At 36.9% G+C, this 26,274-nt stretch overlaps 2 protein-coding genes across 3 annotated transcripts; one reads left to right on the top strand and one right to left on the bottom strand.

The window, feature by feature from the left end:
* Positions 1–739: 739 nt before the first annotated feature.
* On the top strand, positions 740–12,651 carry LOC145229283 (uncharacterized). Of its 2 annotated transcripts, XM_080094592.1 has the most exons (21): positions 740–1,138; positions 1,824–1,950; positions 2,114–2,275; positions 2,511–2,647; positions 2,783–3,452; positions 3,672–3,797; positions 3,910–4,048; positions 4,213–4,424; positions 4,561–4,650; positions 4,868–5,072; positions 5,423–5,614; positions 6,503–6,612; positions 7,075–7,221; positions 7,524–7,701; positions 8,056–8,146; positions 8,756–8,992; positions 9,213–9,493; positions 9,828–10,042; positions 10,398–10,549; positions 10,936–11,085; positions 12,050–12,651. In XM_080094592.1, exons 1-21 carry the CDS (start codon positions 918–920, stop codon positions 12,261–12,263), a joined length of 4,056 nt encoding a protein of 1,351 aa, XP_079950718.1. In that variant the 5' UTR covers positions 740–917; the 3' UTR covers positions 12,264–12,651. The 2 variants fall into 2 exon arrangements, with proteins under 2 accessions (XP_079950718.1, XP_079950720.1); XM_080094594.1 differs by lacking the exons at positions 5,423–5,614; positions 7,075–7,221 and having other exon boundaries at positions 744–1,138.
* A 4,542-nt stretch (positions 12,652–17,193) lies between these two features.
* Positions 17,194–20,964, bottom strand: LOC145230382 (parapinopsin-like). Its single transcript, XM_080095803.1, has 9 exons — positions 20,840–20,964; positions 20,162–20,409; positions 19,503–19,665; positions 19,128–19,232; positions 18,756–18,879; positions 18,499–18,598; positions 18,129–18,275; positions 17,949–18,038; positions 17,194–17,591 (listed from the first exon to the last, which is right to left on the bottom strand). Exons 1-9 carry the CDS (start codon positions 20,904–20,906, stop codon positions 17,460–17,462), a joined length of 1,176 nt encoding a protein of 391 aa, XP_079951929.1. The 5' UTR covers positions 20,907–20,964; the 3' UTR covers positions 17,194–17,459.
* Positions 20,965–26,274: the final 5,310 nt, after the last annotated feature.

The following is a 26,274-nucleotide window of genomic DNA, read 5'->3' as shown; positions in this document are numbered from 1 at the left end:
AATTGACAAACAGCAGTTAGCCAGGACCACATTATTCCCTCTTCCCTGACACGTTTCGTTTTACTGATATCCTGTTGGAACCTTTCAGCTTAATTCTCATCATTTATATCCCCTACGTTTTAAGGGAAGTGTAGGTTTATACTCATTTTCGTACCGAATTTTTCAGACCGCTTAATAACTTAGTTATGTACTCTTTCTGATAATTTCAGTCCCTTTCTACTGTTTTTGTCTATTACTGCAATATTCCAAGCAACATTAGGTAAGTGGAGCCCGTTGCTTGTCCTAAACCCCCAAAGCCACATCGAAGTGTGTAAGATATGCACATTTGATACAGATCTTTTTTTTCTTTTTGGTTGTGTTGTATGGGTATTCACCAGTAATGTAGCATAAAACATCTTGTTATTTCATGCAACACCTTATAGTTGACCTATCCACTATTAATTTTAGTTTTACCACCTTGCTTTACTAGTCTGAAAAGCACTCCATAAAACACGTATAATTTAAAATTACCACTAGCCTGCACCAACCATTTTTAGACAGAGCATAAGCATAGAACGCATATTCATGGTATGAAACTGACTGCACTGTAGGAAATCGATGTGTATAATGTAACAAAACTTCAACAAACACATAAAAGCGTGATTTTAAAGTCATTGAATCAATATGATCATAAATTTTGATTTTGTAAATAACTTAAAAAGTTTATCTGATTGAAGAAAACCGTTATGGTTTTTGAAATCAGTACCCCAAAATTAGTCAATATCAGTTTTAACATTAAAGACACCAAAAATTGTGTTGGCCAGTGAATGGATAAATTTGTTTTGTTTGTCTTTTTAACGTATGTACAAAGTAGTGGTAGTTAGTCATGCCTATTGTAATACGCCAACTGAAGTTGCAAAACTCAACGTGGTAGCACAATGACGTCATCGAACCAGGCGCAATCGTTTTGCGTCGACGGTGACATCAAACATGCAGCTGGAGACACGACCGCAGCCGCCGTTTCCTATCTGCATGCCCATATGCTTGACCCCAGCGGAACCCGGACCCACATGGCGTCTCTGGCGCCGAAACAGTCTCTAGAACTTGCCGAAATTCTGCAAGAGTGGTTAAAACCAAAGGATGAAGCAAAAAGTGACAAGTTAGTACACACTACCGTGATTGAAATTAGGACATTTAAATCAAAATAGAGACATTTCCTCTATTGTTGAGACTTTTGAAGAAACGTTTTTTGTTTTAACTGGATGGACAATCATTTTAAAAGTGTGAGCTATACACTCCTGAATATTTAAAGAATTCCAAGGGATAAAAAAGGCGTTCGTTTCTGAATTCGCAATGATAAAACAGGGACATCGAGAAAGCACCAGAGCTGTTTAACAGCCAAAGACGCCTGAAATGAAATATCCAACAATGCATTTGCGGGTTAAAATAGCTTTCCATCACAAGTTGCAGTAATGTAGACGTCGTGTTGTCTTCAGTCAAGCGATTAAAGGTGGTCGTAACTCGATACTAGACATCTTTTGAACGAGGGACGGAATAAAATCGTGTCTGAGTGCCTGTCGATTTCCCCAATACCATTGTTGTTGTGTCATTAAACACGCACGGCGGATTTGTATACTTGGATTCAGAAAATACAATTCAGAAACTTCCAGTTAATCTAGGATTTCCAATTTTCAGACTATTTATGTATATGATTCAGCACAAACATGTTTTGATGTAAACGGAGTTAATTGACTGTGCGACTTTGCTGGTTTTACAGTCAACAAAAATACGCAAATTATCACTTTAAAGTTTAAACAGCATTATAGTTAATGTGATTTTTGAAGGTCCAAACTCGGTGTGATGGCAACACCCGACCAAATCTGGGAATTTATTTTCTTTCTTGAGCCGGAGGCCGTTACGACATGTTTCGCTCAAGTTGACTCCTTGCTGCGGGAAAAGCGATATCAGCAGGTTTGTAGAAACGCACAGTGTAGCCATACCCACTAAACCGAAACAGATGCAACTAGAGCAAAGTTTAATGTGCGAAACAGTCATGCTCTATTATGTAGAGATAAAAAATAATAATTGCTGCGTTACTGTTATTAAATAAGCCTAAAAATTTTACAAATTGTAGGTTATCGATAGCTGCACAGCCATCCTGAAACAATACCCCCAAGAAACAGCCCCAATTTTATTACAACGTGGGTTGGCGCGTACCTTGCTGGGTGATCAGGAAAAAGAAGCCATTGCTGACTACCTGCGAGCCTACCTTAAAGACAAAGATGTTACTTTGCAGGTAAAATAAACGTAACTGTAATCAAACGTAAATGTTTATCGTACATGACATGCTTACACCGGATTACTGTAGTCAGTTTCCTGATATACACCACTGAACCTGAGCACTAAAAGTCAAACGAACCTTTAGGCACGTCACAACATCATAGCAACCGTCCACCTAAATTAACGAATTTATTAACAAACGTAGGGAAATCCGGAAAATAGGCTTTCAATGTGTCTCTTTTCTTCACCAGGTGGTCCGAAACAAGCAAAACGAGTATATGAAAAGCGTAATGACGTTGATGAGGACATGCGTTTACTCCAAACACCCGCCACTAACCGACGCTAAAGCGCATAAACAGTGGCTTGCACTTACCATTGACTGCTGCAGGTAAAATGTTGCAACGTATCATTTAATTATGTTTTTGTAAAGGTTTGACCGCCTTTGTACTTATAATAAGTTTTTGAGTTTCACAAAATATGCAGTCCTAATATTTAGTTTTTTTTATTATTATTTTGGTTTCAGATTTTTACTTACCTTTGAACCCAACGATTTTGCTTTGCAAATGACTTTCGTCGGGAGGCTTAAATCAATGCATAAAACAGATCGTGCAATCACAATGCTCAATGAGACACTGGACGTACTCCATTTGGATGTAAAACCTGACGCAGCCAAGCTAACTGAGGCATTGTTGCGAAGAGGGGCCTGCTATATTGCAAAACAACATGTCGATCAGGCTATTACTGACATAACTGCAGGGCTAAATGCCACAAATGACGCAACAATTCGCAAAAACTCTTTCTCAAATGCAGACAATGAGCTATTTTTCCTGGACAATGAAAACGAGGTAGCAATTCGCATCGCTAAAGAGCTTTTTGGCGGGAAAAACAACGACTTGGCTGATTTGTATGTTCTTCTGGACAAAACAGCCAGCAAATTGTCGGCCGAAGACAGGTTTAAAACTGTCACGAAGATGGACAATATACGGGCTTGTGCAGACCTTTACAGGGCTTTGCTTGTCATACAACCTAGTAATAAAGATGCTTTGTTTAAACTTGCAAATTGTTATGCAAAACTTGGTAAAAATAAGCAGGCTGTTCGCATGTTTGACAAGATGGTGGAAGATCAGCATTTTGCGAACGATTCCTCGGTGTTATCAGCGCGTGCAGCTTGCTACCGTGAACTTGGTGACAAGGTGTGAAATATTTGTTTATTCTATTTGAATTCAATTGTGGAAAAATAAATATGTGACATGTACACAAGAACCAATTTGCAAGCTTTTGTCCTTGGCCAACGTTTTGTTACAATTAGTCTCTTCGTTATTGTGGTACTTGATCCAGTTTACAACAATAATCTCGACTTCTGTCTTATCTTAGAGTTACCGATAAGTTTATCTGATTGAACACATTTGCAGGCACAAGCCCAGAAAGACTACAATGCATTGTTACGCAACAATCCTCGCGATGTTGTACTTCTTTGCGAACGAGCTATGGTTTATATGGAGGATGGAGATGTAAAATCGTTGGTTGACGATTTGTTGGTATGTTTTACATATACATCTTTTTAGCATTAAACTTTTGGATGTTGCATAGACATGTGCGACAGTCGAGGCTAGTGATACCACTTTCATTTGAGAATACTTTTTTACTTAGTTGGCCTCACGTATAAATCAGAAGCAGACGATCTCGCAACTCAATAAAGAGTTGTTGGTGCAACGTACAAGGACACGACAAGTAATATTTGATTACGCGAAGTCACTAATTCAAGACGCCCCCCTCCCACAAAGGAAAGGTTTGTAATTTCCAATATTAAATACGATTGGCAAATTGCGTTAGTAAGCCATTGCCCATTCACATGTAGTTACCGAAGTTCTACTAATAGGCTACATGTTATTGGTAGTTAACATAAAGTCAAAAAGATTGGTATATGTTTTGCCAATGCGTTATTTTTTTCAGGAAACAGAACCGAGCTACCCAATGTTGATGATGTCATCAACGCCAACGACGGATCGACGTCATCAGTGGCTTTGAGCCTTACTCAACTGCTGACGCGTCTCAACCCCGCTGACCAGTCAGCTCATATACTGATGGCCCATGCAATGTTCCATTCCGGTTGCACCAATGATGCCGAGACGAAATTGAAAAAGATGTTGCAGGAAAATCCACAGGTTAATATGACATTACTGTGATATTTGCTGTCCTTTAAACTGAAACAAAAAAATGTTGCGGTGCTTCATTTTACTTATGCTTACTTCATCAAGTTGTAAATAGGACTGCATATTAACCGTGATGGTGTTGTTTTAGGCTGTTGATGTTCACGTCGTAAAATTGCATCTTGGATTGATGAAGATTTTTACGAAACGGATTGACGAAGGCATGACAGCATTAATCGAAGTAAGTAATCAAAAAGAAGTTGAAACGAATTATTACACCAACTTTTAAGTTGCGATGCTGGCAATTTATTTTGCCATTTTTAAATATTTAAAACAGTTTTGAATCTTAAACAACTTTGATGCTACTTGAACGTTTGTTAAACCGATTTAACTTTTACTTGCAATTAATTACGTACAAAATACGGTTTTGTGTCAAACCCAACTTTGCCAAATAACAGGTTCTTTCCAAAAAAGGCGAGCGGGTAGTTTCTTCTTTGCTTCGGGACATTCCTATTAGCGAGAGAGCGCACCTAGCGGACGAAAGTCATCAGTTTGGAATCGACGTTCTTCAAAGAAGTCGAGATGCGGATGCCGTTAAACAAGCTGTCGGTTGCTTTACCATTGCAATACTAAGCTGCAGGGGTACGGATCTAGTGTTGGAAGGTTTGTGTTTGTTACTTTTTGCCGTACTTACTTGTTGTTTGCCCCTTTAGTGAATGACCTTTCTTCCTTTTCGTATTACTTTGTTTATCTTTAGTACCTATCTCTCATAGATCTTTACTATCTTTCTTTTATAGATCTTTAGCAATTATAACAATAAGTAATAATTGAAATAGCGTCTGTAGTCTTTTTCTATTTCTTTTTTCTTTGCAAGATAGTTACTCTTAATAGTTACTCTATTTATCACAAGCATATGTTTTGTGTATTCTTCCACTTTCTTTCTTCTAACGTACATGCAAACCCAAATCCTTCATACCAACTAACCCATCTTTCCAATCTATCCTGCTGACCAGAACCAGCCACCAGGCTATGGCTTCTGTTGCCGGGCACAAAATGCTTGGCCGGGATCAGGCAGAAAAGCGACAAACTGTCGTCATCCTCTTGGTCCCTGGCCTCGTCGGTCGTCTCTGCCTTCGTACGCGACAAAGTGAAAGTCCAAATTGAGCCGCAGCGAATTTTTCATCTGCGCAAGAGCAGACTGAAAAGTAAGAAAGGGATATCACCTGTGCCGAAACCGCAAAGACTTTGGTTTGTGCATTGAGGGGATGGTTGTTTCCCGATAACGTAATTAAAGTGCTTTAATTGCCATTTAAAAATAGCCTAATCGGGCAAATTCGCCTTTTTTGCCCGTGTGAAAAACGTTCAAGTTTTGACTGCAAAGATTACTAAACATCAAGATTCATTCTCATTAATGCAACAAAAAACTTGGTTAGGTCAAGCACATAACTACTTTTGCCCCTTAAGGGTGTAGTTGCAAAGATAATCTATTGGACAGTACAGCTGTTTTTAATTGTCATTTTTGGGACAAAAGGTTATTTATACGCTTTCGTCATAAGGTGCATCCCCGACAGCTTGAAGCGGCCCTGCGCTGTAGAATTAAGAGTGTGGTATTTCACTTCTGTGACTGTTTGTTGTGTAGTTCTAATAACCTCGTTGGTTCTGCTTTCTTTTTGCTACTGCAGTAACAATCAACTAACAGTAAAACAAATGTCGATGTTTACACTTTTCTTTTCAAATTAACCGCTTTTTTGTTATTACTTCTGCTTGGACTTGAACCCAATATTTTGTAAAAAACGTATTGGATAAAACCCGAATGTTTATGAACAGTTTTTACAAAAAAAATCATTTTCATTTTTCATATATTTTGGGTAACAATATAATAGACTCTTACAATGATTATTAAAGGCATGTTTAAGTAACTTTAAAAGAGTTGTAAAAATCACTGAATTTTTACATGCAAAAGAATTACTTGTTGTAGATGCTAAAATACACTACTAATATCCACTTGAGGCGCTGCTTCGCTTTGTGCCCTCAACAGTAGTCAAGCCAAAACCTTTACCAGTGTTATAAACATTTCAATGCCATCTTTGCAGGTTTAAACGGCGGTACTGGTGTGTATCGTTCGTATCTTGCAAGAGCTGAATGCATGGCTCACACCGGCGACCAGAGAGCCGCCATCTTGGATTTTTCAGCAGCTATCGAGGTAAAAAGAGCAATGTAGGAGATGATAATTCGTTGTGTGCCATCGAAACTGTCATGCATTAAATGACACCTTAAGACAGGGGTGAGCAACCTTTGTTACTGTAGGGCCAATTATAAATGTCAAAATTGGATCGAGGGCCGCACATGTGCATCACACAAAGTGATTTTGCTTTGTTTCTTACCAAATATGCTTAACTACAAGTATAATTCGTATTTAATTCTAGCCACATTTTGCCAGATCGCAGAAAACTAGCACCAGGCGCATTAATCAGCTCAAAAATACGTAATAATTGGACTCGTTTGCCAGTACTTTTGAAATCCAAGCGTCCCTGCGGGCCGCACAAGCTTTAATGAAGGACCGCATGCGGCCCGCGGTCCGCAGGTTGCCCACCCCTGCCTCAAGACAAAGTTATCTACACAAAATGACAAACACATATACAATACGGACCATGTTTTAAGACAGGGAAACATGAGATCCCCCACTGTATTTCTAAAACCGTTAGCCATCCACGACGACAATAACGGAAGAATGGCCACATGGCCAAAATTTACAATTCTTAATACAACTGGATACAAGACATTCACAGTATTTGTCATACGTAGGAATTTGGTAAGCCATCCTGACAATGACATGTGTCGGATCACTTTTGTAATTTTATCTTCACTTACAAAATGTCAATTTAAATCGGTTCGGCCAACTTTTTAGCCCAACGGAACGGTGCCACGTCTTTGCCCCAATCAGTGTCAGGTCAACTTTCAAAAATCGCCACTGCTTGTCAAAACAAATCCAGCCTAGTAACATTTTTCTCATGTAGTAACATATATTTCTCATATATTTGCACCGTGCTCGTGTAAATGGTCGCTGAAGTGGTTTAGCCTGAATGTGAAACATTTTTTTCTCTTTGGTTAAAGGTTAACTCATCATGCGTGGAGGGACTTTGTGGGCGTGCATTTATGCGTTTAGCGCTCGGTGACGAAACCGATTGCGTGAATGACGTCACTTTGGCCAGCGACATTGACCTCTACACTGTAGTATCTCAGATTCATGTCTTACCACAAGAAGCTCGAAAGTTGCTTCTGTTTTGGATTGGTAATTTTTGTTAAAATGTATATTTTTCACTAACGTAGCACTTTTTCCTAGTTTGAGTAAGCCGGTCATTGAAACTAGCTTTTGTGTAACAAATGCTCATGTAAATAGAAAAATATCGACGGATATATGTTGTTGTTGTTTTTTCAAAAAAAGTTTTGTTTAGCTAACGGTAAAAGCAAAGTTAACTTAAGGATAAATGTTTTTCCGACAAATAGAGTAAATGACTGAAACCCACGTGGATAAAAATCACTTGCGAAAGTTTATACAGATTTGCAAATATTTCGATTTTACAAAACTCATCAGCGTATAGTTATATCACATAAGTACAATTTTCATTACATATTTTTTATTCAGACCACAGAGTTGTCGTCCTACTACTTAACTACGGATATAAGGCAACGTCTGGTGAACGAATCAGTACGGGTGGATCAGCTTCCACTATCAGGTTTTTTTTCATTTTCATTCTGATTTGATATAACGGCCTTGATTAACCAATACCCCCATTGTAGGCCAATATTGCCTTCTCAAAAAGTATTACATGCTTGAGTGTTTATCAAATGAAAACATCAATTTTATTGCGGTGTGTGAAATATGAAAATACTCAACGACCCATTTTTTTCTCCAAAACTCCCTTAGTACGTGTAGAGACATCTTGGGTTCTTGGGCTTCTCGTTAATACATAAAACACTAGTTCTGCATGCAACCACCCAATGAAGTTCATGCATATATGCAACCAGGTTTTGTAGAAGGGCATTCATTATCTTTGTGCTGGGTAATTGTAATAGTAGTATTCACATAACTTAGGGCCGATAACACAATTCTTGCTACGAATAGCTTCATGTTCGATGCTTTCGGTAGACAAGCTTTCAAAAACTGCATAGTGCGCGAACTTACAATACACGCATAATACAAGACATTCTCTGGAAAAATTGATGTTTTACTTAACACGAACGAATCTTTTACTCTGGTCAAAATCGGTCAAGTAAGGTTTATAAACACTACAAAAGCCTTTTCATTCAGAATATATTTAAACTAAACGACATTTTTGATTTAGTATGATCGACGAAACAGCAGGAAAACCGGGACATGACACCTCCCGTCGATCGTCACTTTCCTCCATCCATCCTCCGTCTACTGCATCAATACGAGAAGAGACTCAGGAGGAATTGCTTCGTGAGAGCAACGGTAGCAACACGCCGCGAAAAGATGACGTCACGCCCACGGCCAATAACGTTCCTGGTGACGTTGTAGCCACCGAAGGAGCCGTAGTCGCAAAAAGCGATTTACACAAGTAAGGATTTAAAAACTTTAAAAAATCAATTTACTTGACAAAAAAATAAAAAATAAATAATAATTTTGAACCAAAATCTTGACAAAACTAAAAGCATTATCTAATTTACCCTTTTTTTATTTGTGAATTGTATACTGCCTAAGCAAAAAAAATAACATTAATAAAATAAAGAGTTTTAAGGGTAATATTGTAGTTTAAAATTATTTTATTTTACAACAAGATCAGAATCAAGTACCCGGGATCTGAAAGAAGCCTTGCTCTCATTGGATGCAGCGTACGATTCGCAGCTAAAACAGCGTCAACAACATCGGCAAATGCAAAACAGCCGGGGTTCGACCGCAACAACTGTGACGTCAGTGTCGACGTATGATGACGTCATCAGTGCGATGGAGAAAGCCGAGATTCTGCATAAGGCAATGGTGCTTGGTCGGCTTCTGATCAGTGTGGACGATACAAATGTTACTTGGCATGGAATGTATGCGGATATTCTCATTGTGAAAGGTAAATAAAAAAATCCTAAAATGATTCAGCTGCAATTTTTGGAAAACATTTTTGTTTGCATAATGTGAAATTTTTAGATTTAGTGATGGTAATTTGTTTGGAGTTTTTAACTGGAGGATTGCAGTAGTGCTAAATATTAAAATTAAGTTGGTTTGGTTTCAATCTATTGGAATCAAACGAATATCATAACATTGCGATAGGCAAAAATTGCATCTATTGTTGTAAACAGCACAAATTTTATTCTTTTAGAAATGCTTGACTCTTCTAAAAATGAAAAAGAAAACAAACTTGTATTGCGTTGTAGTAATTTTTATGGTATGTTTGTTTATTCAAGGTGACTTTGACGAGGCGTTACGTCACTTGCACGTTGTCATGGAGCTCAATCCTAATGACGTCACCGCGGTAGCTAGGGCTGGTCTTATTAACGTGAAGATGAACCGGTATCATGTAGCAAGTACATTGCTACGATCTCTGTGTAGAGTGGACAGGAGCGGATTAGTTTATGTACTGAAAGCACTCGATCCAACCCGAAGGCGAAAGTTAGCTGATGTAAGTTTGTCTGCTTTGCTGTAAGAAAACACGTGTCACATCTCGTGATTATTGCCAACAAATAATCATCAAAATAGCAATTTAAAATAGTCGAATAACTGAAGGGCCAGATAATTTCAATAAAATTCCTATTTTAACTTCGACCGGATTCGGAATATATGCCTTTTCGGAGAATTTACTCTTAATTAATAAATAATATGTGGCTTACATCTGTCTAGTAGAGGTTTACAATTTGTTTCGGTTTTTCAAGCATCAAACTTTTGTTACGTCTAATTAGTGCATTATAATGCAGTTTTTGTTCCATTAATAATTGTTAATGAGACAAAAACTCCAGCATGGCTGTTTTCATTTTCAGGAGTCGCTTAACCACGCCGAAGAGTTTTCCCGGGAAGGGAAGTACTCCGAAGCACGTGACGCGTATTCGCTGAGCTTATTGGCTGATGCAAGTTTCAAAACCGACAAGTTGCGCAAACGATCAAAGTGTAATGCCAAAGTCGGCGACACTGCGTAAGAAATCATTTTGTGAACTAGTGAACACATGAATTTATGTTTTCATTCGCAATGTGTTAAAAACTAAACTTAACTTTATAAAAAAGTTTATTTGATGACCGTTATGAAGTTGTTTTGCCTTTTATATTATTGGTGGTAGTAATTATGCCCCAAAACATCTTGGAATTTAAATAGCTTTCTGTTTTTGCTTGTGCAAATCGGAAGTCAGTTTTGACAATTACCATATTGTGTGCGTGAAACAGCTTTGAAAAGTCAAATATGATACTATCCATCATAAATAACGCTAAGATTTGTTTTCGTATTTAAAGTATATTTTGGGCAATTTGTGTGGGTAGGCTTATTCTTTTTACCCACATATCATTTGATACCTTTTTTTGAAACAGCAAAGCAATTGTGGACATTACTGAAGTCATTAAAGAGACGACCAAACGACCCCTGGCTATTGATTATTGTTCTCGTGCTTCTATTTATCTTATGGAAGGTAAAGAGTTTCAGGCTTGCCGAGACTACGCAGCTGCCATTGATATCGACAGGTGAGCAATGTGTTTTGCAGTACATGGTCGTGTCGAGTCTATTCTGGATAACTTCTCTATCCAAACTCACTAATTTTTATTATTGGAGATTTTGCTCACAAATGGCTGATGAAAACTTCCAATAAATAACGATATTGATCAGCGCTTTTAAACCGAGGTATTGCACCATAACAGCCGCGAAGGGTGCTTAGTTACAAAGGGTTGGATGAGGACTCATCCAAAAAAAATCCAGAACACAACCGGAAAGCCAATTTAAGATTTACTGCTTCTTTGTTTCGTTATATGTCGGCCATTTGTAGAACTGTTTTTCAAATATTTTTTCGGCTCACAATCAGGTATGGCTTTTATCTTTTTCCGAAATCTGTCTTTATTTTGAAAAAAAGTAGTAAACCGCTCTTGACCTCAAGCCGTGCTAAAAGTGTGTGTGGAATTAATTCGGATGTGTGCAAAAGAGGGGAAAATGTATAAAAGCACTGATGTAGATTAACAACTGAGATGGACAGTATATTGTTCATATAGTCAAGGCGACACTATCTCCCAGCAACCTGGGCGTACACCAAATAATACCATGAAATGTGGCATTGTTGCAGCTTTCTCAAGTTTCTGATGGTCTTATGATTAGCAATTTGACAGTTCAAATTAAAAGTAAATTAAAACTGTTTTAGTGAAACATAAAACACAGTTGATATTTAATTTTATTACTGAAACCAGAGTGATAAAAATTTTCTAGCTTAACTTAATTTGAGTAAGGGTCCATTTTCTTGAGTCACTAAATTTACTCGAGATATTTGGCAAAACTGATCAAACCAAGATAATACGATTTTGTTGTGTGTAAAAATGTACTCAATTTAAAATGGCGGTTTAGTAAAAAGTAAAAACTGTATAAAATCTGGCTCTGTGATCTGGACTAGATTAGTCATTTAGTTTTTTTGTAGCTTTAAAACACAAACTCTGATTTCTCAAGGGACCAAGCCCTCACCCTTGTTCATGTTAAACCCGGTCGAGCTTCTCTGTGTGAGATATTTTACCGACAAGCGATGGAATCGTACGAACGTCACAACTTTCAGGAGTGTCATGATCTCTGTGAAGTTGCACTGTCCGTGGATGACAACGATATCCCAATGCGAAAGCTCCGGGCTAGAGCAAAGCGCGAAATTAGCAAATGTGTTGTTCAGTAATATTTACTCATTTTGAGGCCTGTGCAACTTTTTTATTGCAAGAGATTAACGAAATCATGTTCAATGTTTGTGAAAGTTGGACTGTTTGCATTATTTTCTATACCATTTCCGACTATATCCTAAATGTATTTCTTATTCGCTACAAAACTCCTATTAGGCTTAAAATTTTTCTGTTACGTGGGTAGTCTAAGGGCAATAATTTGTTTGATAATTGCTTTATGCATTTTTGTTTTTATTTTATTGACCTTTCTGACTATAGCGTACACACATCTATGAAATGCTTTGAAAACCCGAGTATGATATTTGATTTCCAGAAACGCTTAAAATGTTTTATTTGTGACATTGTAATGGGCTGTACAAACTTTTTCAATATGAAAGTCACGCTGTAGTGCTGCTTTTAGCTATTTAAGTTGGGGTGAATGCTAGCTTCCTGAAGTATATCAGGTGAATTTCGCAACCGGGGAGATTGTATGAATCGTAATTTATTTAAATAAACACACCACGGAATTCAAAAGTTAGGCTGGTTTAAAGTGACAAACGAGTGCTCGAAACATTGTTCGTTACTCAAATATATTGGCTTGGCTATTTTTCCTTGACATTAAATTTCTGTTTTTTGGAGGAAAAAAATGCCTTTTAATTGGTTGGTTCTAGGGTTGAAAGTCGGAGCGGTTCGGGGTTAGGTTTTTTTTCAAAAAAATTAACTACCCAAGTATGCCATGCAGTTCTTTGTTCAAGTTCATTGCTTATGGTGATGGTTGTCTTTACTGGGACTTTAATGTATAGGCATGTAAATCAAACTATCCAGCCAAAACGGGCTACCCAAAAACGATCCGGGTCGGGCTCCAGGCTCCGTTTACAACTCTGGTTTGTTCAGATTTTTTTGGTTAGTAACAAATTGCATTACTTTGTATCTAAAGCAGAGGTGAACTCGAGAAAGAATGAAAACTTTGCCTACCTACACTCTGCCGTAGTCTTTATTTCCTTCATTCCTTGACGCGGCCCCTGACCCTAATGCACCTACACGCTTAATACTATGGACACTTATACAGAGTTTTTATTAAACGCTAAATAATAATAAAAAAATTTACCGCACACCCAACTAAAGCTGTGGTAACGCATTTTCGAACAACCCTTTGCATGTCCGTATTGAGGTATTGGCAAGCTGTAAAATATGCATATTTTTATAAATTATATTTTTTAAGTCCTGCGCTGCTTTTAACTAACGCATTTGGTTGTTTTCTACTTTAATTTTTCACAATGACCTCCTATTATGACACAAATTATCTGCTGTCCAAATTAAGAAACCTTTGGTCAATATGATATATTTGTAATAAAGTTAGTGTCCAAACTCAGAAGTTTAAAAAAGATTTCGTGGTAATAGTTACTTATAACACCCAAAGTTAAATATTTTGATTGCTTGCAACAGAGCGCACAGATGACGATGATATTGTGATAGGCAGTTCAATGTTTTTCCATGGCCACAGTATATTTTGCCTATCTTTAAAACAATATAACGTACAAAAGATGTTAATGGTGTACTCCATGTCCCATATCACATAAAGCTCCTAAAATACAAAACAAATTCCATGTAATCATGCTTGCAACCAGTGGTTGGTTTCAGCCGGTTCTTTAGAATCGTCTCACAAAATTTTATCAGCGAACCGGTTAGCATTACTGGTTGCGGTCAATGGACTGTTTGTAACAGAACCGGCTGAAAAAAGTGACTTTTGTGATAGAACCGGCTGACAAAAATTTTGAATACCACCACTGCTTGCAACTAGTAGTAATTTGGTCATCAAAAACTTGTACTAAATAGTAAATAGTAAATAGTGTATGTACTGTGCCGACTAAAAGGATTTTGAACATAGAAAATACCAAACATACATGTTAACAGATTAGGTACCTTACCTGCTGGGAAAGCATGTTTCTTAGTATGGCACCATTTAATATAATTACACATAAGCTTGTGACAGACGATATGGCTGTAGCAATACAACAGTGTTTTATGAGAATGTCGATGGGGTCTGTTATCCTGGAATTCAATCTGCAATTTCTTGCTAAGCTTTGACGATGTCGAAGTAGTATGTTAGTTAACAGGAACAATATGCTACCTGGACACAAAGTGTGACATCATCAGTAGTGTTTTGATAAAGTCTACTTATGGCCAATGATCAATCTAACCACAAGTTTATTTTTACCTTGAGTTATAAGTATGACTGTGTAGCCCGAATACACCACTGTTGTGTTTATGCTGTTTTGATCAATGTGAAGACATGTATCGTTGGTATAAAAGTAATTGCTGGAGTCCGAGGTTACCATAAGACCAATGATTCCAGCTAAACTGGTCAATCCAATGACACCAAGCAAAGACCAACTAAACCTGACAAGGAAATTTGATTACACAACCTGTTTCGGCCACTTTTCATATACTATTAATATTGCACTGCTTTACCGGACAAGACATTTTGTAGACAGGGCCGCCAACACCTCTTCTCTGTACAACGTATTTTGACGCATCCATAGAAAGATATAAAGGACCGAAGAACCTAAAATTGACAACATTTGGAAATAGTGAAGGCGCATATTTGAAATATTTGCGACAGAAAACAACAAAAACCTCGAGCTTACTTGTCAGTCAGCTTATCATTATCACAGCAACTAATTTACTATTTGTCCAAACTTGTACGCAACTTTTTTGATTTTTAGCTCTTCTACTTTAGCACCAATGCGTTTTAAATTGTGGTGTTTATTTGTTATTTTGTTGTTTTAACACACTATAAGTGTGCGTAAGTACCCGTACTTTTACTGTAAAAGTTTAATCTGCGTTTTTAGAAAAATCGTTGACAAAAAGTTTGAACATGTCTGTATTAAAAGTAAGCTCACTTAACTTGAACCAAAAATAGAAACCATTCTTACCGAATGCGTGAAGAAATTGGAAAGCCCTTCCAAGAGTTGCACAGTCTTCTGATGTTTGAGGTGGTGGAAGAAAAAAGAAAACTAGGTTCAGACACGCCTTGGAAGATCCCAATAACAGGAAAATAACAAACAAGGCATCCAACAACTTCGAAGTTGGGGATGTGTTACTCAATGGCGACTTGTGTCTTTAAAAATCAATTGCAAATGAGCAAATCTATTTTCCATGTGGTTTCATAGTTGTAAGGAGGGTCAGGTTCGGGTTTTACACTCTGTGTCAGTAATTATTTAAATACATTTAACTAGCTAAGTAGCCAGTTGCTAGACCTGACCTAATGTCTAACAGCCCTAAAACGCCTTGTTTAGGACCAATTGTATATTGTGTATACGCTTGTCAATCAAACTTTCGGGCCTAACCCTCCTGACTTCCCCAAAACGATTCGGGTTCGGGCCTGGTTCGGGCTCCAGTTTCAGGCCCATTTACAACTTTGTGTTGTTTTTCCAGTGCTTTGTTTATAATAGACAGTTGTCGTCTTTATTAGTCTACCAAGCAAGTTCATTAATTTACAAATGACATACTTACTTTTTCCTAAACCACCAAAGAACTGACATCAGCACATAAACGCTTGTTACCAAGACAACGCCATCTAAAGCGACGAAGGCGGGTGATTGAATTTCGGGGTATGGAGAATAACCTTTCGTACTTTCATTCGACATCCCCAAATACCCTAAGCCTAGCTGAACTTAACCATGCTTGCAAATGTTAAATTACAACTGCAGCATATATGGTAGGCGTTAAATAGAATCAACAACGACTTTGTTTATTCGTATATAAGACTGGTCTATAACAGGGCAAATGGGTGAGCATTTGGCCCGCTGCACTGTTTGCAGTGGTCTGCAAAAGCTGTTCTGAACAAACCTAAATCTGTAATTTTGACTCTAACTTTACTAGACCAACCCCTACAAGCATTTGCTGTAGTGAACTTAAAGTTACCATGACAAAGAAGTAGCTTGAAAACTTTAATCTCACACCAAACAATCAAAAGCTTTTATATCATCGTTATTTAACACCCATAAAATTTGTATTTGTGCATCAGTACTTGCTAAAAGTCATTTCAATGCTTTTAACTGTACTTTTAAGCAAACATATTGTCAAATTGTCTTGGCTAGACGGCTCTCTGCTCAATTGTGGAACACGTATTTGAGAAACCATCACTAACGGTCATACACTCCGGATATTTGAGTCACAAACATTACGTGGCAATGCAGTGATTAGTTTCAGTAGGTGGGTTGTTTTAATTGTCTTTCAGGTGGGTGTTGCTAGTTGCTACTTTTGTGCCGTAAATGTGGACAAAAATAGGTCTAGCACTAGACGTGTATTTCAAAAATCTCTTTCGAACTATTATGAAATTTTTACAGAACAATTACTAACGAAGAAATGCTAGCAGTTGTTAAGAATAAAACCAACAAGCTTAACCAATTGTACTCCTATTTTTCTAGTAGATGCAAACAATGTCACATTGTGGTCATGTGAAAATATCCTCTTTTATAGACTGTTTTAAGCTGTTAAATGCTTGCATTGTATGATTAGTTGTCATACAACCATTCCAAACAATTTATTTTGAGTTTTAAACAACATAACACGAACCTTGTGCCAGTTTGCTAAGCTAAGCTTTGGAAAAGGAACTTAATTAACAAACAATAATCCCGAAAACAATAAATTTACATCTAAAATCGTCAAGAATCATTATTCGTGCTCGTGGTACAAAAGCTTTTATTGTTCTGTAAAATATTTCATTTCGTGAATCAATAAGGATTTGTGTACGGCTATTAAGAGATAGAGGAGAAGATTAGGCTGAAATTACAAGTCCTTAAGGATCGTTGGCGTTTTTTGGAGAGCTTGTATATCGGATTAAAGCATTGATTTCTATTTTAATCCCATATGTTTGATAACGACTTGTGATTAAGCAGTATGAAAATGCAATATGAGAAAAAACGGAGGAATAAATCACACAGATTCGGTTGTGCATTTTATTAACTATTTCCGCTCTTAAAAGGCAGTTAATCGAAAAATGTACAAAGCAAACCGCATTTTCTTTTAATACAAGCACAAATCATTTAGTTCTTTAATTATACAACAATCTCACACAAAAATACCATGACATATGTACAACATTCTTTTGAATCACACTTTTTACAAAGACTTATAGAAATATCGCTTAACTTACAATGAGTTAAACGTCATAGACACTTTGAAGTTGTTCATAGATCAAGGTTTTAATTTTATGCCGGTCCAACTTTGTTGCTACTGACAGTTGTCATCTGAGATCCCTGTGAGCTGACCTGGCTCGTTGCCAACTCGTCACTCCATGGATTGCGTCCACCGAAGAACATCCGAATCACACAATCGCGAAACTAACAAAAACACGTTTTTGTTTAAACATACAGCACGAGTTGTTGGTAATGCTTGTGTAAACATTGATACACGACTTTTTCATGCAAACTTTTTCATTTTGGTAAAAGTGGCGAGCAAGTTACATATGGTTATATCGCAGTTCCCATTGCAATGAGTCAGTGCAACAACTAATAGTAACAGGCCCTGCCTAGTGGCCACAAGGTGCTGGTAACCACCGTATGCTCGTTAGCTTGTATTTCTTTTTCAAACCAAAATAATTTATTGGTGTGATCTTTTGTTGGGCATAGTAGGAATGATCCTACAGAGCAGCAGTGACACAAGGTTTAACTCAACAGGTAATAATATAATAACTGCACCTGTCGATTCAGACCGATGTATATAAGAGGGTTGTATATTGTCGCAGTCTTTGCAAAGAAGGCCGGAGCAGCACCAAGTGAATAGTCGATCTGCAAAAGAAAGTGAAAACAACTTAGCAATCATGCTTTAGTCCTTGAACATGATTTATTGTTTTACTTAGAGAAATTGATTTACAGTACCTGTGCATCAGGGTTAACAACATTGTACATGGCAAATGAAGCGTAGGGAAGCCAACATAACACAAAAGCTGCCACCATAGTCACCACCATCTTTGTTACTTCGGCTTCAGGGCTTGTGCTTCCTGCAAGGGAACTTTCTTTGGCAATCTGTTGGATAAAAAAACTTCAGTCACTTCGAAAGAAAAGTAAAAAAGTTGAGATCTGTTGCAGGCACATTTTGTTACTGCATGCAATCAACGCAAATTTCTCGTTTGTAACCAATGAAATGACTTACAGTTTTACTGTTATCATTAATGTAAGTTATAAGAAAGTAAACAGACTGTGTTGAAATGGTAATCAACCTCGTCCATTTACCGGCCACTAAAATTACCTGGCGAAGAGTCCAAATCAGTTTTCCGTAGCAGAGGACAATGATGAGAAGCGGAATAAGGAAGCAGAAGACGAAGTAGAGAATAATAAACATTCGCTCCCTAAATATAACAAAAAATATGTTACAGTGGTGCATGCATGTGGATATTTTAGCCGCTATTGTAAGTGCCTATTAGTATATAAAGCATGCTTAAAAAATTGAAAGGTTTTTATGTAATGAGAAACAATGTTGTTTTCATCAACAAACTCTTCCCATACCTGTATCCTTTAACAAACCAGTTTGGAGCACAACTGGTACCAAGTCCTTCGGGGTCATATCCGTCCCACCAAATAAGTGGAGGTGTGTTCCAAATAATTGCCCAAATCCATGTTGAGGCGATACCTTAACAAAACAACAATTTTCAACAGTTTTTCAACAGCAATAATTTGAGAGACCAAACGGAAAAATAGTTTCAAAGCGAAACATTCAAAAAATGCTATAAAAGTTCTGTTTAAAGCTTACAAATATTCCAGGAAGTATGTTTACAAAAATAAGCCTACTAGTTGAACTGTTTATAAAACTTGGTTAAGTACTTTAGTCAATGCAATAGATTGCGTTTACGAAAGCAATGTTTTTTGGAGAAAACTCACCAATATACGCATGCTTGTCTTCAAATCTGACTGGACCAAATGGCTTGCAAATGACAAAGTATCTTTCGAATGCCATTACAGCAATGCAGTTGAGGCCGGTAACACCTGTTAATTAAATCAACAATTTTTAATAGGCTGTACCCTGTTAACCAGTATATATAAAAATATTTTAATGTAGATATTATATTCGATGACTGTAATGTTGCGTGATGGAATAAGTAATTTACGTAGATGTGCTTTTAACTTTGGGGCCCAAACCATTTGGCAAAGTAATAGATTTAAAGCATACAAAATTTTCTTTTGAACGCTGAATTTAACAAAAACATACGACGGGTTTTCTTTAAAAAAACATACAGCCTAGGTATTTAAACCTACCGAAATTAGACACCACGTAGCCTTCAACTTGACACATTGTCTTTCCCCAGAAGAAGTAGCCAGCACCATTAGCCATGACACTGATTACTCCTCCGAACAATGCACTTAGCAGATCGGCCACGGCCAAGTTCACAATGATGTAGTTGAGAGGTTGACGCAAAACCTTAATGTCAAAATTCGCAACAGAATATAATTAAGAAGCTTAAAAACATGACACAGAATTATATTGTTACCTAAACATTCAGCATATTTTAACTGTAAAAGAGATGTTTGATGCATTGCAACACCAAAGAAAACCTTGGCTAAATAGTTTTAAACAATCGAAAGTTTTGAAGCGAAGTTGGATTTGCACATTAAATGTTAAAACAAGAAAAAAAATTCGACTTTCGACAGGCCCACCGCTAATCCTATGTAGTTTACTTGGAAAAGTTGCAGTCGTTGGTTCGAAACCCAGCTGCAGGCCAGTTATTTGCAGCCTACGCCTTGTCACATGAGAATGCTTGGTGACCGACTAATACTGTATGACGCTTCAATAGGCATGGGGTATTAGTTTGCAGGAACACTTAAGGGCTGACCCAGTTATCAATTTATGTTTATCTAAGGGGCGCTTCACAAGCAATCATCAATAATTATGAACAGTTAATAAAAAAAATACTCACCCTGTTTTTTAAAGTTGCAATAATAACGACGGCGTTGGTAGAGACCCCAAGAAGTGTTACGAAAGTCATGTATACGGCAAGAAAGCTGTAAACACTGCGCTCCGCTCTCACGATATGTTGCGGGATCCATCCATCTCCCTTTAACACGTATGGATTGAGGTCCTTGCATTGCGGAATGGTGGTGTCAATAGTTTCTTCCGGAACAACCAGACTCGTTTCCGGTAACAAGTCATTGTTCTCGACACCGCCTGAATAAGAGATTTAACAATTTAGCATTCTAGCTCCCGTAAATTTCAATAGGTTTTAAACTGTATTATGCTCTATACACACAGTGTACGATTATATATTTTTTGAAAACCAACCAACATACATAAACATAAAGTTTCGACAACCTTTTTGCCATTTAAAAAAAACGAAAAACATATCCTTTTATTTGTTTAAACAATATTATATGTATGTGGTAAATAGATCTTGCAAAATGTTTTAAACTTTTTTAGGCTTTCAATTACTAACAGGCCACTATACAGTCTTCGCTTAAATAACGAGTTGAGTTAATCAAGTTCAAACTGACAGTAACACCCCAAAACTATGGTCTATTCCAACTTTGTAGCTTGTGCTTAAATTGTATTTAAAACATATTCCTTTCAGCTAAACAGTCAAAAGAAAGTCGGTTCCTACCTGTGAGAGATTGATTTAGCAAATCAAACTTTCGCTCATTGATAATACTTTCAAGCCAGTGATTCATATTGCCTAACTTGTGTGTTGCATTCCTTCACCTTACAAGAAACAACCGAGTGGCCGTGGCTTGGGATATTTATGCACGAGACAGAATGCGGGTAAAAAGACAAGATCAATAATGCAATCGAAATTTGTAAGTAATGAAACCATATGTAGTGGTAAAATCTCTTGAATTTCAACATCCTCTTAAGCGATTAATCACCAACGGAAACAATATGCACCAGAAGGCTCTTAAGGAAAGACAAACTGATTTGTGTTTTGTGATCAGTATACCTATCCAGTGTTTTACTGTTGTATTTGTTAACCTGGCCTGGAGATGTATTTTGTTTAGTTCATTTCATTTGCCAATTGGTTATATCCTAAAAACGTTTGTTTATATTCAATTAGTGATTCTATATTAATGCGTTTGTTGCTTTTACATATATCGTAACTCACTAGCAGCAAGGACATCTTGTTGCGATTTTACTGTTTATTACACAAATTCATTGAATTGCATAAAATAGTCAAAATAAAGGACCATGCACCGATATGCTACATGGCGTATTTTCGTTTAGCAAATTTGTTTATAACTTGAAAAAGGGCAATCCTCAATAAAGTCACCATATCAGTGCTATATATAAGTCAAAATGTAACAATAAATAGCACTAACAAAAGATAAACAAAAATTGTATCTTTTAAGTAAGCATGCCAAATGCTATTTTGAATATCCGTTTCAATATTAAATGTTTAGAAATAATTTAAAAACACCAGATAATAAATTTGTGTCGCTAAGTTTTAAACGTATATGCGAAAGACGTTACTGTCAAAATAATGGTTGCGCAAATCGCCTCAAAAACAAATGGACTTTTAAATACTAAAATAGAATTCTGTATTCTTCAGATATCTGACTAATTTTGTCGAAGTCAAATTCTAAAACATAGTTTTTTCGATATATTTATTAGGCGGCAATTTATTGCAAACAGTTTTATACGTTTCGAGCAACATTTGTGGGACAAATCACAGTAGTAGATAGAAATTCTTTAAAAATCCTGATCGTCATTAAGTGATGGCTCATTGATTTTGGATTACGTTGGATGACTTGCAATCATCTAAGCGGACAAGCAATGCGCTCGTTCAGGATTTGTAAATCAGCTACAGGATTTTCGACGCCTCGTTGCACAAACGCTGGACAGATGCCACCTAAGCATTTGCTTATACCGCTGGATGTTTGTACGATTAAAAACAAACAAATGCTTATCTAAAAGTTCAATAAAAACTGAAAAAGGATTGTTGAGGGTTCTGTAAACGAATATTTATATTAATTTTCTATTAAGACACTTCTTCCATGAAATAATTACAACTTGTTGTGCAAAAACCGGTTAAACCGTTAAACGTTACTAACGGTTAAACGTTACTAACGTTATTCGTGTGATTTTTTTCATTTGCCGACTATCTAGATCGGGGTGGATAACCTTGACGTAATCGACGGCTGCGGCACCAACTGTCTCTATATTTCTTGTTTGCAACTCAATACTGCACAGAAATAACGTTTGTCAAAATATCCCATCTGAGTGCAGATTGTTGTCTGACTTTGTCCACAGTTAGAAGCAGACATGGGGCCATTCGTATTCGTCATTCGTATTCGAATGCATTCGAATACAGGTTTTGCCACCTTCGTGCTGTATTCGAATGATTTTGGATTTCGTTCGATAGTGCATGAATACAATTCGAATAGTTGAAGTTAACTTTTGAACCGACAATTCATGAATACAAAAACTTGAGTAAATTTATTCGAATACAATTCGAATTGTTGTAGGTTTTTGCCAACCTAAGAATTTGCCAATTCGAATACATGAGATTTTTTACGAATACAATTCGAATTGTTGTCGGCCTTTGGCAAGGTAGCAATTCGTAAAATCGAATACATGACTACATTAGTACGAATACCATTCGAATTGTTGTCAGCCTGTGGCTACGTAACAATTCGCAAAATCGAATACATGACTACATTTTTACGAATACAATTCGAATTGTTGTCAGCCTTTGGCAACGTAAGATACGTAAAATCGAATACATGACTACATTTTTACGAATACAATTCGAATTGTCGATTACCTCCAGACTAGAAACAGTCGAGAATATTTTGCTACATATTTTTGCCAAATATAGATTCGAATACAATTCAAATTGGCGGTGAATGTGACCTGATTTGACAAGTGTTTGTTTATGTTACGAAACAATGACATATAGAAGTTTAATTGTGACGTTACATAAATGGAATTGTGTTACAAAGCTTGCATTGGGTTGTTCTCAGCACATGACAGGTGCTATAGCGTGTTCATGAAGCAAACATTTCATGTAAATTTGGTGAATTTTTTATAACGGAGACTTAAATCAGTCAAGCTAATGTGGCAAAAAAGCTCGTTTGTTTACATTTTTACTAACAAATTTGCAATTCATAAACCCATGTTACTTTTTGATCGAAAACCTTTTAAGTTTCGGGGCATTTTATTTCTTTTATTTTCCGCAACTACAAATATCCGAATCGGTGCATTCGAATTGTTTGCTTCTTAGAACAACTGAACAATTCGTGAATACAAATAACTACAACTATTAATTCGAATACAATTCGGATTGCTTCATCTCGAAAAGTACGAAGTATTCATGAATACGAATACACGCTTGGGGTTTATTCGAATAGTATTCGAATTACACGTTGTTGTTTTTTGGTCAACTATTCATGAATTCTAATACTTGACACGATTTATTCGAATACAATTCGAATTGCTGCCACCTTAACATTACGAAACAATTCGTGAATACGAATACCTGACTCGCATTATTCGAATACAATTCGAATTGCCGAACTTTAAAAAGTGCGTAGAATTCATGAATACGAATACATGCCTTGGTTTATTCGAATTACTTGTCGTTGTAGTTTGGTCAACAATTCATGAATACAAATACTTGACTCGTTTTATTCGAATTGCTGTCACTCAAAAATTACCAAAGTATTCATGAATTCGAATACAATCATGCAGGTATTCGTAAGTATTCGAATACAGGACGCGTGTATTCGACCCCATGTCTGGTTAGAAGATTCGCCAATGACTTCCAGATAACTATGACGTCACCTATATTGTTACGCTCTGTGTTGTCTGTTCATTTATCATTGTTTACAACAATCTTCTACTTGGTATATCTCTTGAGCTCCACAAAATCCGTTAATGTAATTTTTCTTTGCCAAGTTTGTGACAAAAGAGTCTTCATCAGGGTACACGACCTGTATAGGACGTCAGAGGACCTGTATAGGACGTCGAAACGTCGGAATAAAATCACATTTGCCAGAAGAGCTCTTTAAACTTGATACTATGCCTGGCAGCAATAGCTTATATAAGGTAAAAGTTGTGTACAGTGACGGTTTTATCCGCAATACTTGCACGACATATCAAAAAGGGTGCTTACGTTCTCTATAAACTTTTTTCGAAGCAACAATTACAAAGAAAAAGAAAACATGCAAATAAAAACGTTCTCAACACTTAAAAATATAAAGGGGTCAAATATGCTTTGTGATGGACAGATCCAAGTTTCTTCTGAGCTCACTGTTTTCCACTTGTAGTGCATATTTTTCTTCTTCCAATTGCTGCAAGTGTTGTTTAGCCTCCGCACATCGGGCCCTAAGTCGTTGATTTTGTGTCGATAACGATTTTTTAGCCATTTCGTAGTCGCTTTGGGATTTTTTTGCAGCCTCGTCTTCTTGCTTAAGTGACATTTTCTTTCTACTTTCCATTGTAGCGATCCGTTGTAAATCACACTTTAGCTTTTCGATTACACTACTACCATCTACCGGGTTCGGTTGATATTTCGCTTTTTCCAAATTCTCTTCCACATCTTTCAGCATATTCTTGTTTTCCTCAATTCGTACTTTTATCGACGCGATTACTTGTGCATGCTGGGATGATTCTTCTGCTTGTTTGATATCCTGGACGTGTTTTTGCATGGACCTTTTGTATTGTTCTTTTCCCAAATGCGAACTGGTGCCAGAACAGAGTTCAAACCTCAATTTTGCTTCCCTCTGTATTAACCGTAAAATCTCTTCACCTAGTACCGTAACACGTTTTTGGTTTGTGGCTACCGTTTCATCAAGTAACAGGGATAATTTGTTAGCTATTCGGCGTTTTTTTGTAAGCAGTTGGTCCTTACTATTTTGCAAATTTGACAAGTTCTTTTGAGCTACATTTAAAACTGCTTCCTGGTCTTCAATGTGTCTGCGTTGCATTGCACGTTTTTCGGCTTCTTGAGCAAATGTTGTTAGATTCGGCAGTTCGTTTTTATTTAAACGCTGGATAACATTTTCAACACCAGGAGATTGTGGTTTAGCTGTTATATTAGGGATATTGTTTACTTCAGGCATTTCAACAGGATTTTTCCATGTTTTTCCACAAGCAAATGTAGGTTCTTTGCTGGTAACACAAGAAACCTTGCGGGGATGGACTTCAATGCTGCTGCGTTTGATTAAATCTTGAAGCATGGACAGGCAGCGCTTTGGCTTCGAAGAATCATCCATTTTTCCAGGACTGCAGCTTTTAACGCACTTCGAACTGGAAGCAATTTCCTGACTTGCTTGAGTATATTGTCTTGGCTCTTTAAAAATATCTAGTAAACGTCTTTTTATTGGTGGCGGACTGTCCATTATCTTGCAAAAACAATTCCCAAGTTTCAGACAGCACACACAGCTATCAAAAAGTCACCGAAAGAAAACTGGGGTTTGTTGCAGAATCCCGAAATTTGCACACAGTGGCTTCTATGACGCAATAAAGCGTTATTTCTTTTGTTCAAGCGCCAATGCTGCACAATGTTGATGGTAAATAATACAACCAATTCCCTGCTAACCATTTAAACTGCTTCGTTTGTTAATGGGAGTTAGTTTTGCACGGCACTGGTTCGGATTGTAAATGTTTAAAGCACATTTTGTTTTCACGCCACGGCCTGCTTTGCAACACACGTGTATTCAGCATGGCCGCTCTTAATCCCATGATTGAAACGAAATCTGTCAAAATAATTTGTGTCTGCAGGACGAATTGTATTGTTTTGTCTTAAGTCATTTAAAAATAAATTTAATATGCAGTTTATGAACACTTACTATTCTATTTTGTGTTATAATTACCTGAACAACAGAAGTAAAACATTGTTTTTTACATTATTTTATTGTCTGCTCATTGGATGTTGTTGCAAATCTCCCTTACTTTGCACCTCGTGTTTCTTCTGTTCTAGTTCGTGGTGCGAAAGGTTTGTGGTGTTTTAGTATTTGCTACTTTTGCATACATCGTTATATGATGTGTTTGTAAGACCTTTATTACGTGATGAAATGTGTTTAATAATGTACATTTTAATTC

Source organism: Phallusia mammillata, chromosome 5 (genome assembly GCF_965637545.1).
Source record: "Phallusia mammillata chromosome 5, kaPhaMamm4.hap1.1, whole genome shotgun sequence".
Lineage (NCBI taxonomy): Eukaryota > Metazoa > Chordata > Ascidiacea > Phlebobranchia > Ascidiidae > Phallusia > Phallusia mammillata.
Note: the sequence above shows the minus strand (reverse complement) of the source record. Positions and strands in the feature narration are given on the sequence as shown.

Excerpts from the sequence above, each read along its gene's own strand:
- LOC145230382 (XM_080095803.1), bottom strand. The coding sequence starts at position 20,906 with ATGAATCACTGGCTTGAAAGTATTATCAATGAGCGAAAGTTTGATTTG. Across the intron at positions 19,666-20,161 it reads TTGCAACTTTAAAAAACAGG|GTTTTGCGTCAACCTCTCAA; the intron begins GTGAGTATTTTT and ends TTTGACATTAAG. Across the intron at positions 19,233-19,502 it reads CTACGTGGTGTCTAATTTCG|GTGTTACCGGCCTCAACTGC; the intron begins GTAGGTTTAAAT and ends TTTAATTAACAG.
- LOC145229283 (XM_080094592.1), top strand. The coding sequence starts at position 918 with ATGACGTCATCGAACCAGGCGCAATCGTTTTGCGTCGACGGTGACATC. Across the intron at positions 3,798-3,909 it reads CGTTGGTTGACGATTTGTTG|TTGGCCTCACGTATAAATCA; the intron begins GTATGTTTTACA and ends TTTTTTACTTAG. Across the intron at positions 10,043-10,397 it reads GAAGGCGAAAGTTAGCTGAT|GAGTCGCTTAACCACGCCGA; the intron begins GTAAGTTTGTCT and ends TTTCATTTTCAG.